Source organism: Pan paniscus, chromosome 9 (genome assembly GCF_029289425.2).
Source record: "Pan paniscus chromosome 9, NHGRI_mPanPan1-v2.0_pri, whole genome shotgun sequence".
Taxonomy (NCBI): domain Eukaryota; kingdom Metazoa; phylum Chordata; class Mammalia; order Primates; family Hominidae; genus Pan; species Pan paniscus.
Window position 1 is genome coordinate 88,130,001 of NC_073258.2, and position 15,161 is coordinate 88,145,161.

General features: G+C 33.3%; 1 protein-coding gene across 6 annotated transcripts in view; it reads left to right on the forward strand.

Moving 5' to 3' along the window:
* The window catches only part of TMEM135 (transmembrane protein 135), a 273,828-nt gene that overhangs the window by 175,610 nt on the left and 83,057 nt on the right, over positions 1 to 15,161 (forward strand). For all 6 annotated transcript variants that reach the window (XM_055093835.2, XM_003832984.5, XM_003832983.5 and 3 more), the window contains one exon: positions 11,265 to 11,311. In XM_055093835.2, the coding sequence (XP_054949810.1) occupies positions 11,265 to 11,311 (47 nt within the window). The remainder of the gene's footprint in view (positions 1 to 11,264; positions 11,312 to 15,161) is intronic.

Here is a 15,161-nt window from a genome sequence, read left to right on the forward strand (position 1 = left end):
TAACAGGTAACATATGGTGACCATTCAATAACATCTGCAATTTATGAAGTTGTTACTCTATAATTATTATTATTATACTGAACTCTGAGATTCTCCTCACTCCCTTTTTTACAAGGACAGACACATCTTTTTTTAAAAAAAGTCATTATCATTAAAAGTGCAATTCAAAATAAACAAGAAAAGAATTACTGTGGACAGGAAGAGTGAGGAACTAAAAGGAGCCATGGGAGAGTTTAAAGATGGATAGTTAGTGAAGGCAAATTTCTTTTTACCTTTGGAAGCATTAGGGGGATTACTCCTACTTTGGAAGCACAGTAGTCACTAAACCAACATTATTAAGAATAAAGTACTTTTTAGAGGCAGAGGGGTATAATTGAAAGCTTCAGTTTGAAGTCAGACAGTCCTGGCTTTGAGTCTTGCTTCAGCTACTTAAATATTCTGTGATTTTAGGTGAGTACCCTAACTTTTGAGTCCAATTGCCTTATCTTTAAAGTAGGAATGGTAAAAACTTGTCTACTGCCTGGCACCATTAATAGTTTATTATTATGAATATTGTTTTATTCATCCTCTTTTCTTTTTCTCCATGTTCATTGGTTACTTTAAAAAGAAATTTGCCTTCATTAACTATCCATCTTTAAACTCTCCCATGGCTCCTTTTAGTTCCTCACTCTTCCTGTCCACAGTAATTCTTTTCTTGTTTATTTTGAATTGCATTTTTAATGATAATGACTTACAATGACCAATTAATTGACCATAAAATAGAGGAACCGTGTGGGAAAGAAAAGATGCAGCTGAATGTCTTGGTAAATTTTAAACCTAAGTCATTAGCTAACCTTTACTTCCAATGAACTGCATTTCCTTTACATGGTAAATAGAGATGTGAATAAAATGTTTTGGGTGTTTGATGATGATGTCTAATTGGCTTTTATAGTCCCAGCTCTGAGAGTATACTTGAATTAGTATTCTGTTTCATGAATGATTTCTTATCTTGATTGTCATTTGACCATTGAATTTTCTTTTATATTTTAAATAAAAGCTGGATTTTTCCATATGTAAATCTCTATCTGTAATCTTTCAAGTAGCAAGTTGTTTTAAACTGTTTATTTTTAAAAATCTGTCAGCGGAATTAGAATTTTGTTGTAATAAGGACTCTAACTTCCAGGATATAGTTAATATTACTTACTGAGTATTGAAAACTTTACTTTAAATTGTCCTGTTTTTACAGAAGACAAGATGCAACTACAACTAATCTACTGACTATAAAAGGACAGGATAGCATATAGGCTGTACTTCACCCAGCCACTCTAACATATCTGCTTCTACAAATGGAATATTTAAAGGTTAATGTGTTGCCAGACTCTGTTTAGTGGCCTTGAAGGTATAAATCAAGAATGGTTGCCTGGGTGTGGTAGTTCATGCCTGTAATCCCAGCACTTTTAGAGTCTGAGGCAGGTGGATCACCTGAGATCAGGGGTTTGAGACCAGCCTGCCTGGCCAACATGGTGAAACCCCGTCTCTGCTAAAAATACAAAAATTAGCTGGGTGTGGTGGCACATGCATATAATCCCAGCTGCTAGAGAGGCTGAGGCATGAGAATCACTTGAACCTGGGAGGTGGAGGTTGCAGTGAGCTGAGATTGCCCCAGTGTACTCCAGCCTGGGCAATAGAGTGAGACTCCATTTCAAAAAAAGAAAAACAAAAACAAAAAAACACAATGGCGAACAGTGCAAGTAAGAGTCTAGGCCTAAGTTTCTGGCATATTTACTGTGAGTTTCCACACTCAATTCAGTGAAAGTAATTTTATTTTCTTGGTGTATACATAAATTCTGAGACTTGGCTTATTCTATATTATTATAATATTATATATTAGTTACGATATGCATTGAAATGTTTCTTCTACACTGAAAAAAATTGACTTATGGAATGATAGAACTTTGAAGTTCTGAAGTATCCTAGGGATTAATGTAACTTCTTTTTATGGGTGAAAAATTAAGGTTTAAAGAATTACAGTGATTTCATCAAGTTTAAAGTCTTAACCTGGAGACCCAAGACTTCTTTCTTACTTCTAGTCTGGCATTTTTGGCTCTAAATGCTCTTTAAGATTTTTATGCTTTCCCTGTATTTGTTTTATCAAGGAATAGAAACATAAAAAAAAAATTAGGTAAAGCTGCTAATGCAACACAAATGAACTAATTTAAAAAATGGACTGTATATTACGGGAGATTTTAATTAAACAATGATTTTAAAAATTTGTTGTATAACAATACATAGCTATTTAACTTTAGGATAGTGTTGCTTAAAATTACATATAAGACAAATAAATATTATGATAATGATATATTGCATATATTTTGACTTTGAACACACATTGTAAATTATAATAATACTTACTTGTTCAGTAAGAGCTGTATTCACAAAGAGTCCATGCAATAGTCTGTTTTCAGAAAAGTTGAAGATGCTTAGCAGAGTCTAAAGTTTAGTCTTTTAAAAAAGTATATGAATGGGAGTACTGTTTAGTTTGACAGATGGTTTCTTTAAATAGAAACTAACATTATAAAAACTCTTATTATCAATAATGTATCTACGTATGTGGTTATAAAAGACTCTGCCCTATGGTACTTTGTGTTCTAAGTAAGTAAGAGTTATAAAGAAAGTATACAAACAACACCAAAACCATTGCTTAAATATATTAAATAATTAAAATAACAATATAATCAGATGTTTTGGTGAGTGCCACCTATAGGATGAAGTGTAACTACTTCTATCCTATTGTATTCTATTGGAGTGATCTGTTAATATGCCTGCATTTCCACCAAACTATGTTCTTCAGGGCAACAAGAATCAAGTATTAGGTAGTTATTTTCCCCTAGTGTGCTGGGACTATAGCAGATATGGAATAAATAAATGAAGGAGGGTGAGAACTTGTGGTTCCTTGTCTTTTCTGTTTTATTCAAGATCATGAAGGCTCCTGAATCCGGAGCTTACCTTTCTACATCTGTCTCCTTTCAAGTTGCAGAGTTATAAAATATTAGAAACACATGACACCAGATTAATTTTTGTTGAATGGATAGGTAGAAACATGTCTAAAATATGAATGAAGTACAGACGGCGCAAGAGGAAGTGTATTGCTCTTCTTGAGAAGAGCAATGAGTGTCAGTATTTATCTGAGTCATGGAAGGAAGAGGATCTTAATGAATACGGGGGGAGATGAGCTTGGTGAATAGTGAAGGCTAGCTAGGTTCACTACTCACTAAGCACCAATGTCTTTGGAGATACTCAAGAAGGAATGGCCACAGGCACTGTGATCAGGTGCAAAAATCAAATAATCAAATACACTAATGAAAAGCAGAAGAGTTCTGTGGTGGGAAATAGTTAAATGTACCATGTGTTCAGTTCTCTAGTAGAATTTAAAATGGATATATGTTTTAACCACTTGCAGGCTTAAGTAGTAAAAACAGCTTTCTTTAACAGGCTGTGTTTACTTTCAGTCATGTTCACATTTTTGATATTTCTGATTATTTTAAGGACTTCCTATATTGTGATTTTGTTTCTTTGCTACTGCTTGTGAGGCATAGTTTTCGTGTAATTCTACATGACATAGTGATGACAGAATAGTACAGTTTTTCTTGAAAGTTTTGTAAGACTTATAACAGGAAACAATATATTGTAAATCTGTCATTTCCTACAAAGTCTTTGCAGAGAGAAAACACTATTTTCCAGCTGAATGAACTTTATTTGCACATTATTTGTTATACTTTCTGTACCCTCATGTTATATTGGCTTAATACATTTTGACGTTTCTTTTATGTGATTGCTTTTATTTAACCACCCATATTTTTGTTGATAATAAAATTCCATGTTTTCATATAAATATATTCAGTTTCAAAAAGCAAAATGGTTTCTAAAAGACCATTAACCCAACTAAAAATAAAGCATACGAAAAAGTAGTTTAGCCAACCAACCAGCCAACCAAAAAAACAAACAAAAGGATTATAAACCTGGGAGGCTCAGCTTCACTAATAAGAGAGATGTAACTATAATATGAAATAATATTTCTTTCACCCATCAGACTGGCAAGGATAAAACAGTTTGATAAAACACAGTTTTTGTGGGTATAGGAAAATAACTAGTGTAAGGAAATAGCTACTTTCATATGCTGTTGTGGGGAGTATATATTGGTGTAGTTTTCTTTGGAGGTCAATTTGGCAATATTTGTCAAAATTAAAAATGTACTTGTCCTTTGACAAGAATTCACCTCCAGAGATGTTTACAAAGTATACTTTGGTATTTAGAAATATTTATTGCGTCCACTCTAAGGATTCATAGGAGACTTTAAATAAACTTCAGCATGTGTATGCTTTGTGTATGTAAAATTGAAAAGTATATGTCTTTAAGACAATGTCTTTATTTGATGTGTATCTATGTACAAAGGTATGTACATACTCATACAACATTCTATAAAAGTCCAAAAGTCTTAGAAGGGAACTTTCTTTTCGTTGTTATTCTGTTTGAATTTTTGTTTTTATCATGTACATGCATTACTTTTTTTGTATCAGTTTAAAGCTTTTTTGAGGTGTAGTTTATATGCTATAAGATTTACCAGTTATTATATCAGTTTCATGGGTTTTTCAAATATTTACTGAGTTGTGTGGCATCCAACCCTGCAATCTAATTTTAAAACCTTTTCATTGCCCCCAAAGAATTCTTGTACCTATTAGCAGTCCTTCCTCATCATCCCTTAGTAGTTCCTCTCCATCACCCCTTACTCCTCCAGCTCTAGGCCACCACTGTTCTACTTTCTATAGGTGGACTTGCCTGTTCTGGAATTTTATATTAAGACTGTCATACATAATTGGTCTTTGTGATTGGCCTCTTTCACTTAGCATAATGTATTCGAGGTTCATCCATGTTTTAGTATGACTGATATTATTTTTTGAATTTAAAACTTTTTTAAAAAAAGTGAAAACAGCAATTTCAGAATTACTTATCCGGCTGAAGTATATTGCCCCATGGCTGTGAAGTGGTAATGAATTATAGAGAAATTTTTTCAAGTTAAAAATTACCATGTATTGAGCATCTATGATGTGCTAGTCACACTATTAGGCTTTATGTATGTTACATCATATATAAATCCTTATGGCATATGTAATAGGTAGTATTATATTGTTTCTACAAGTGAACAAATTAAATGATATGATCATTGATTTTTTGTGTCAATTTACACATGAAAGTGTAAAGTATATATATGTGCAGATGTATACTTTGCAGCTAATGTTAAAATATGTAAAGTGCTAAAACATTGCTGTAATACACAGTGAAAATGTCATTCACTGTCTAGAGATGTCCAGTAGAACTTTTTGCAGTGATGAGAATGATCTATATCTGTTCTGTCTGTTATGGTATCCACTACCGCATATGGCTTTTGATTACTTGAGATATGGCTAGGGTGAATGAGGAAACAAATTTTAATATTATTTAATTTTAATTAATTTAAATTTAAATAACCACACTCTGATTCCAGTCATGATTTGATACCCGTGATAGATTTGCTCTTCCAGTTGGAGAGTGGAACCAACTTGATCAAAAACATGAACAACGTCTATGAAAAAATGGTATGCAAGATCCTGGATATTAAGTATTGAAGGACAGTGTTCCCTGAGATATAGGAAACAAATGTGCTCTACAGTTACCCAAGCTTACTGTCTAGAGAGAATTTCCAGGCATGGATCAAAGAGGTGTCACTCAGACAAAACCTAGAGGACTTTCTGAGTTGAGGAAATAAAGCTCAAAGTGTAGGCGGACCATGCTGGATAGAGTTCACAGAACAGGGGACTAGAGAGGAAAGTACTCAGCTGATTACTGAGTAAGGCTTACATGTGAGGAAACTGCTCCAGGCCAAAGAAGGAACAATCTGAAGAATTAGAGGTTTTTAATTGAGTAGTTAGCACTCAAACAGGAATAGGAATACTGTTTTATTAGCCAGACTGGAAAATCTCAAAGATTCACATGGCATTGGGTAAAGTACACATAATGTTTTACCTTAGTAATGGGGAATAATTAGCCCTGGATTTCATTTCTTGTTAAAATATCTTAAAAGCAAGTCCTTAAAAGATCAAACCATTTCCAAGTAACTTAACTGTGTCTCACAACAAAGCTCAAGAAAACTTATGGGAATACAAACATAGACAACACCCATTAAGGTAAAATTTAGAATGGCTGACAGCCAGTAAAAAATTACCACCATGCAATAAGAAATAGGAAAATTTGAGCCATAATGAAGAGAGAAATCAGCAAATTAATGCCAAATGAGAACTTATAAATATGTTAAATTAGCAGGCAAAGACATTAAAAAGAGTTATCATAACTGAATTTTATAGTTTCAAAAAGTTAGAGATATGGAAATAGGGGGAAAAAGGAAAAATGAAACTTCTAGAGATGAAAATTAAAATATGTGAGATGAAAAGCTTACTGGATTGTATCAATGGCAGATTATACATTGCAGAATAAAATATTAGTGAACCTGAAGACATAAGAATAGAGACCATCTAAAATGAAACATAGAGAGAAAAGAGACTTTTTTTTTTTTTTTTGAGACAGAGTCTCATTCCATCACCCAGGCTGGAGGGCAGTGGTGCAGTCTCACTCACTGCAACCTCTGTTTCCTGGGTTCAAGCAATTGTCATGTCTCAGTCTCCCAAGTAGCTGGAATTACAGATATGCACCATTATGACTGACTAATTTTTGTACTTTTAGTGGAGACAGGGTTTTGCCATGTTGGACAGACTGGTTATGAACTCCTGACCTCAAGTGATCTGACAACCTCGGCCTCCCAAAGTGCTGGGGTTACAGGGATGAGCCATCGTGTCTGGCCAAGGTTTTGTTTTTTCTTTTTTAATCACCAAATAAAGATAACATCTGTGAGTTGTGGGTAACCTATTCATGTAGTTGGAGTTCTTGAAGCAGAGGAGAAAGGAGAAGAAAAAATAATGATGAAATAATGACTGAAAATTACTCAAATTTAATAGAAACTGTAAACCCACAGATCTAAGTAGCCTAATAATTCCTACTACAGGAAATATTTTGAAGACTACCCCAGGCACATCATAATCAAATTGTGAAAAGACAATGGAGTGACATTTGTAAACCACTGAAACAGAATGATCCATCAACCCAGAATTCTATACCCAGCAAAAGTATCTTTCAAAACAAAATGAAAAAACTTTTTGCAGACCTACATTTTTAAGTCAAAGTGATTAAAATATGATGAATTTAGATGTATCTGTACATACACGCACTATGGATGACAATAATAGCACAAAGGTTGAGGGGAGAAATGGAAATACATTATTGGAAGATTTGTGTTCTGTGTGTTAAGTAGTATAATGTCATTTGAATATAGACAATTTAGAGATGTGTACTATAAACCATAAAACCAACACTAAAATAAACCAACAAAGGGAATAAAATGGAATTATTGAAAAATACTCAGTTACTGGGGGCAGTAGCTTATACCTCTAATCCCAGCACTTTCAGAGGCCAAGGTGGGCAGATCACCTGAGGTCAGGAGTTTGAGACCAGCCTGGCTGACATGGTGAAACCCCATCTCTACTAAAAATACAAAAATTAGCTGGGTGTGGTGGCACATGTCTGTAATCCCAGCTACTGGGGAGGCTGAAGCAGGATAATTGCTTGAACCTGGGAGGTGGAGGTTGCAGTGAGCCGAGATTGCACCACTGCACTTTAGCCTGGTGACAGAGCGAGAGTCCATCTCAAAAAACAAAGCAAAACAAAACAGAACAAAAACTCAGTTAATCTAAAAGGGGCAGAAAGGAGGGGAAAAAACAGTAAGAGACAAGTAGAGAAATAAATAGCAAGATGATAGATTTAAACATAAGCATACCAATAATCACATTAAATGTAAATAGTCTAAATATCTCAATTAAGACACAAAGATTTTCTGATAGGATAAAAAAGCAGGAAACTATTATATGCTGCCTACAAGCAATGCACTTCAAATATAAAGACCCCAATCAGTTAAAACTACAAGAGAGCTAACATCAAGCCAAAGAAAGGTGGAATTACCGTCCAACAAATAATGGGAGAATGCTATAAGCAGCTTTTTGGGTGAATATGTTTATTATTTTGCTTATGATGATTATTTTACAGGTATATAGCTATGATGAAACTTATGAAATTGTACACTTTAAATATGTACAATTTATATTAATTATACCTCAATAAAGCTATTAAATCATTTAGATAGCCACACGTGTCCAGTAACTACAGTGTTGGACTACAGTATCCTGTAATGTCCTTGAGGGTCAGAATTATATTTAAATATCCTATCTAGCAGGTACAGAGTAACCACTTCGCCAATATTTGTTTAATGAAGGAATGTAAGATACAGCTAGCTCAGTGAGTATGGGCATATCACTTACCTTTTCAGGATCTGAGTTTCCTGATGAAAAAATATGATGGTTTGTTTCAAAATTGATCTCAGCTCTAAAATTCTGTAATTTCAAACACAGAGGAAATATTCTTCATTATTTAACTGTGGATTTAGATTTATTTGGAAAAATATTTTGTGAAAGTTACAATGATAAACTAGCACAGTTTTAAAAACTTTTTAAAAACTTAGCTAAAAATGAAATGTTGTTTTTAGCATCTTTAACTAAAATAATAACAAACATATTTTGCATTAAGTTCCCATCTTTCTTGATAAAATCCAAAATCCTTCCAGGGGCTCTATGCATATGGTCCTCTGGCTTTTCTCTTGTAGTGTCTCTGCTAACAAGTCTCTTCTTCTTTGACCACTTTGTATAAAATAACAATCCCCAGTCTTCTGTATTTCTTTTTTCTTATTCTACTTTATTTATCTCCAAAACTCCTACTACTGTCTAACATACATCTTTTTAAAAATATATTCTCTCACCTGGCTAGAAGATAAGTTCCATGAGGGCAAAGACTTTTGTCCATTTTGTGTATTGTTCTAAGTTTTAGAACAGTGCCTGGCACGTGGTAGGAATTCAATAAATATTTGTTTAATGAATCAGTCAATTGCACTGTAATATCCTTTTGATTTATTCTCCTAATTATTGGTGATATTAGAGATTTCAAAAGGGCTGCCTGATTAAAAATAATTTCTTTCCAGATTTATGTCTCTGGGTTAGGTTTTTCTATCTAGATCACTTATGTCAGTAACAAAACAAGATAAAAACAATCTGCCGATGCCTCCACTTTTATATGCATCATCTCACTAATTCTTCTAAATAATTCAAAGTATGATATTATTCTCAGTTTATAGGTAAGGGATCTAAGGTTTAGGGAAATTATATAAAGTATCTAGAGTTACCCAGAACTAAGATTCAAACCCAGATCTATCTTACTCTAAAGCTTGAGTTCTTAAACATTGTACTTTTTCTCAGTTTCAAGTGTATTATTTGTAAAAATAATTATCAGTTTAGTATGAACACAGATAGGTTAGCATATTAGGATAGAACCTGGCAACATTTTGAGGGAAGGCAGACTTTGGATATTTAGAGAAGATGAAGAGTGTGTGAAAGATTTGTGGGATACTTCTAGAGAGGTTTTTAGTGTGATCTGCAAGGGGGACACTGATTAGTGCAGGAAAAGTCTGAAGCATTGAACATTTGGGAAGGATGACATTGTCCAACGGGGATTGAATGATAGAGAAATTTAAAAAAATTGAGTATCATGACTGGGTTTTGTTAGGCAAATTATAACCAGTAAATAAACCCACTTAGACTTCAATTTATAATCAATTAGAATAACTGAAAGTTATTTTGCATGCTTTAAGTTATGTTTCTAAAAACAGTGAAATGGTAAAATGAACCTTATGCATCATGGATAGGGTGTTTTAAGTCAGTGGAGAAGAGAGATGGAGAGAGGAAGGAAGGAGGGAAAGAGGGAGGGGAGGAGAGTATGTGTGTTTAGCACAGAAAGATTTTATAGATATAAAATGTTACATAAATATATATAATATTTACTTCATATTAGTTGATAACAATCCTTTTTTTCATTGGTATATTTATATATTTCTAAGTCATTCAGGCTGTATGTATAATGCTTATCTTAGGCTAAGACAGCAAACTTGTCAGGCTTGATTTGTAATGGCAGAACTACCATGCTTTCATCAGGTTGACTAGAAATTATTTGTGTTAGAAATAGCAAAACATTTTTTGCAGTGTTTTCATTTCTGTTCTTGTGGTCACCCTTTCACAATTGAAAGAAAGTTCATTTCTTATTTGTCTGTGATGTGAGGCCATTGACGATTCTTAGGCTTCATTTGTACTGTTGTTTTTTAACATAAGAATGCATTCTACAATTTTAATTTTTGTGATTTAAAACAACTTTTCTAATCTGTTTTTTTGGTATAACTAAGACGTTAGTCAGGACTGGAGTTCTGGGTTCCTTCAACATACCATCTTAATATGTTGTGTTTACTGTGATGTTTTTGAGATCATCATTTCAGATGTTCTTGTGCCTGCTTCTAGAGGAATTACTTTTATAGCTAGTCTGTATTCCACAAAGGAATATTGTATTTTTATGAGCTTTTCTTATTGATTAGAATTGGTTGACAACTGGACTGTATTTTACATTAGAAGATCTGGTCATCTTCATATCATAGTTAATAACCTTTCTGATTTATTCACTGAACTGATTATACAAAAGCTGTTGTCCTTGTTTTTAAGTTAAGCTTGCATGTTTAGGCTTTCTAACAGACAGTTAAAAATTAGCTGCTCCCTTTTTTGTGAACCCTGTTACCCTTCTATCCCATCTATATATGTATGTATTATATATAATTATATACATGATGATAGTTACATATAAGTATTGCAATTTATTCTCCTAATATGGGCTATATTAGGGGTGTCCAATCTTTTAGCTTTTCTGGGCCACGTTGGAAGAAGAAAAATTGTCTTGGGCCATACTTGAAATACACTAACACTAATGATAGTTGATGAACTAAAAAAAAATTGCAAAAAAATCACAATGTTTAAAGAAAGTTTACAAATTGTTTTGGACCACATTCAAAGCTGTCTTGGGGCTCATGCAGCCTGCAGGCTGCAGGTTGAACAAGCTTCGTTTATATGAAAGGTTGAGGAATATGAAATGTGTGTGACTGGTTTGTATATCCTTTTATTGTTTCAGGCACAAGATTTAATAGTATTTTGCTTGTATGAGTCACTCAAATGGTGATGTCAGTGTTCTTTTGCAAGTAATATATTTTCTCTTTGTTACAGGTCCTTTTGTTTTGCATCACAGCTGCCATGTACATGTTCTTTTTCAGGTATGTTCTGTTATACTTATTTACTTTAATACCCCAAACAGTATCTCTTTGTAATTTCATCAACCACGAAACTATTCTCCAAATAATTATCCCTTACGAGCAGCATACTCCCCCCGCACCCCTGCCCAGAGTGGACAGCGGTAAATCATTGCTCCTTTGTGAGTTAAGAAAATAGAAAGAGAGGGAAGGAAGACTTATCCTCCCCACCCCCCATTCTATTTATAAGTTCATCCTAGAAAGTTGAATATGTCGATTAATAGGACTCAAATCCTGATAAGTGAATTTTTATCTTTTATGGACCTGATTGTATGTAAATACCTAAGTGTTTTTCACTCTGCTTGTAAAACAATCAACATTTTACATTTAGATAAGAAAAAATGACAGTAGATCTCTATCTAAGCCTTCTGCAAGGATAACCTAGCACATTAATGATAGTCTGTAAAATATTGTTTGTTATAATGTCAAAGTTGTACTTTTCATTGACACTGGTCTCAGGTTTGTTGGGGGCTAAGGGGAAGAGTGTTAGGATGGCCCAAGATTTAAATGCCAGTAAGAAGGATTTCTGCCATCTTCGTATAATCCCAGTAGTGTGCGAATGATTTTTGATTAGGGAGAGTCCCCTCCTTTATAATCTTCATTTCTTTATTTTTAGTGATACCAATTAATTTCCATTTATTTTACTCTTATTGCCCTCATTTGGATAGATCTTTTTTTATATTTATGGATCTAGCAAAATTCAGTCTTAGCAGACGGGACCAGGCTTTTCAAATTAAAATCTGTGCTTAATTAGCAAAGACAGTTGCGGATTTTTAGTAGGATATATTTGGTAGATATATTTCTTTAAGAATAAAACAATCCAACCATACCAGAATTTTTAAAAAATTTTTTATTTTTAATTTTTGTGGGGACATAGTAGTTGTACATGAGATGTTTTGATACAGGGATATGATGAATAATAACCAGATGCTATTATCCTTTGTGTTACAAACAATCCAATTTACACTCTTAGTTATTTAAAAATGTACAATTTATTATTGACTATAGTCACCCTGTTGTGCTATCAAATAGTAGGTCTCATTCTTTCTTTTTCTGTACCCGTTAATCACCCCCACCTCCCCCTGCTCCCCACTACTCTTACCACCCTCTGGTAACCATCATTCTACTCTCTATGTCCATGAGTTCAATTGTTTTGATTTTTAGATCCCACAAATAAGTGAGAACATGTGACATTTTCCTTTCTGTGCCTGGCTTAATTCACTTAACATAATGATCTCCAGTTCCATCTATGTTGCAAATGACAGGATCTCATTCTTTTTTATGGCCGAATAATACTCCATTGTATATTATGTACCATATTTTATTTATTTATTCATCTGTCAGTGGACACTTAGCTTGCTTCCAAATTTTGCTATTGTGACCAGTGCTGCAACAAACATGAGAGTACAGATATCTCTTCGATATATTGATTTGCTTTATTTTGAGTATATACCCAGCAGTGGGATTGCTGGATCACATAGTAGAGATCATAAATCTCTATTATGTGATTTTTAAACCACCAATTTCCTGCTAGTATGTCCTAATAAACATTTTATAAAGCACAATTATATAATTTTAAATTGTTTTGAGTTTTAAAAATGTCATATGCAAATAAAAAATGATGATGTTACTGTAATTATTCTTGTAAAGAGACAGCCAGGCTTTTAGAAGGGGAAACATAGATGACGAGTCAAGGTAGGGAGGACTTGAACTGCAAAAGATTTTGTATCAGTCATTGGGATGCATAGGATTTTGTATCAGTCATTAATGACTGAAGAATTATTGGAGCTGTCTGGTTGTCTTTGTGAAATTGTTTGATCTATTTATTACTTTTACTGTATCTGCATATGCAATACACTTTTCCTGTGGCCTCTTTCCTATATTTTAATAATTTAGAAGTGGGTTTTGGGAGTTAGGAACAATGACTCATTGATTTCTAAAAACTTCTTAATTGTATTCAGACACATTATTAAGACAATATTCCAAAAAGTTCACATAGTTTGTCTTCATATTTTTATGTTCTATCTAGCCTGAAGATATAGCATACCCAGTAGGGAAAATGCAATCGTAAAAAGCTTAAAAACTAGAAACATAACTTGTTGACATACACAAGAAGAAAGTCCAATCTCAAGTAAATTTTCTTTTTTGTGAAAATTCCTAACAGAACAGGTATTTAAAATCTTTCCCATTGTGGCACTTAAAGACATATGTGATTAATGTGTAGCATTTCTTAGTCATCAGAAGTTTTTGAGGTTTAAAAATAAATCATTTGTTAAATACACCAATAAAGACCCAATTTATAGCATGTGTCTAGGAAATTATGTTTTGAAAACTGCTGCCATCAACCCAGTATTTTTGGTGTAGAAAGAAAATCAACCCTATAAATATGTGTTTTGGTGCAGAGCTACGGAACCTTTTCCTGTTTCAGTCACAAGTCTAGGTTAAAAACAACAGTTTAAAATACTTTCCAGAAGGCTCAATACAAGGTTTAAGTGCCAAAATAAACACTTTTAATTTTCTGAGGAAAGGGGTTGTTTTTCTCCTAAAAGAAGTACTATCACCAAATTCGCTGTTCTTGGCAGAAGTTTGTTTGAATAGCTCAACAGAGGTTTGGTAAATGGTAAAATCAAACAATTTATAAAGTATTACAACCAAACAAAACAGTATTAGATTTGTCTGCATGCTAGCTTGTGTTGGGAATGAACAAACACTATTGTACATAACACTTGGCAGGTCCAATTGCATTTGAATATTTTATTTTAAAATTAAATTTTATTATAAGTACATACATTTGAGGACACATTTATTTCATTTATTAACAATTATGTTAAATCTAATTGCATGAAGTTGGATAGTCAAATGATATTGTCCCCAGGACTCCATTTATGGTAACCTCCTTTGAGAAGAGGATAGGGAAGAATTTTATATTTGAAATAAGTCAACTTGTGTTTTTATCCTAATCTGTGAATGGGCAAAGGGGAAATGGGGAAATGAGGCCTGCTTTCAATAAAAAGAAAATATGCCAGTTTTTTTTTTCAAAGAAAGAACTTGAGAAGTAGTTTCATAAATATTTTCCAAAGATGTCACAAGATGTGATGACTATACTATGAATTTACTTAAAAGCAACACGTTTTTGATATTGAAAACTATGTGAAAACTATAATGTGTAATGAAATAACTTACTTTTACATAGCTCTTAATAGTTTTTTAATAGTTATTTTACATATATTATCTCATATGTTATAATCAGATTTTCATATTATTCACCAGAAGTAAGGCTTATGTTCAAATGGAATCATCCACTTACTTCTGGTGTGTAATGTGAAATGCTTCAAGGCTTGGGCTGGGAAAAGGTACTGTGTGAGGAGAGGGCTCTACTTCTGTTCTGGTCAGCTGGCCTGCCAGCCATGTAGCTAGCCATCACAAGTGTCTCTTGATACCCATACATGCTATGGATTCTGTTAGGAACTGGATTACAAGGGAAGGTGGAATATATCCTGAGGATGTTTTGAAAGAACTTTTTGTATAATCTCAGTGGGCATTCTTCATAATAGTTTTACATCCTTTGTTCAATCACCTTATTATTATTATGTATGCTATTATCATTGCTGTACCTTAGGGCATTGTTTGTTTCTATCGATTTTGGCCAAGCAGAAGTCATATTTAAAAACTTTTTAGAAAATTTGGTCTCATGCACCCCTTGAAATAATTTCTTTACTTCCAAATATGTATTTATGGGCAAAGCAGTTTGCATTCATCATAATTTTTCATTCAGGATTGATTGGGGTCTTCCCAACAGTCATGTAGAAAAAGA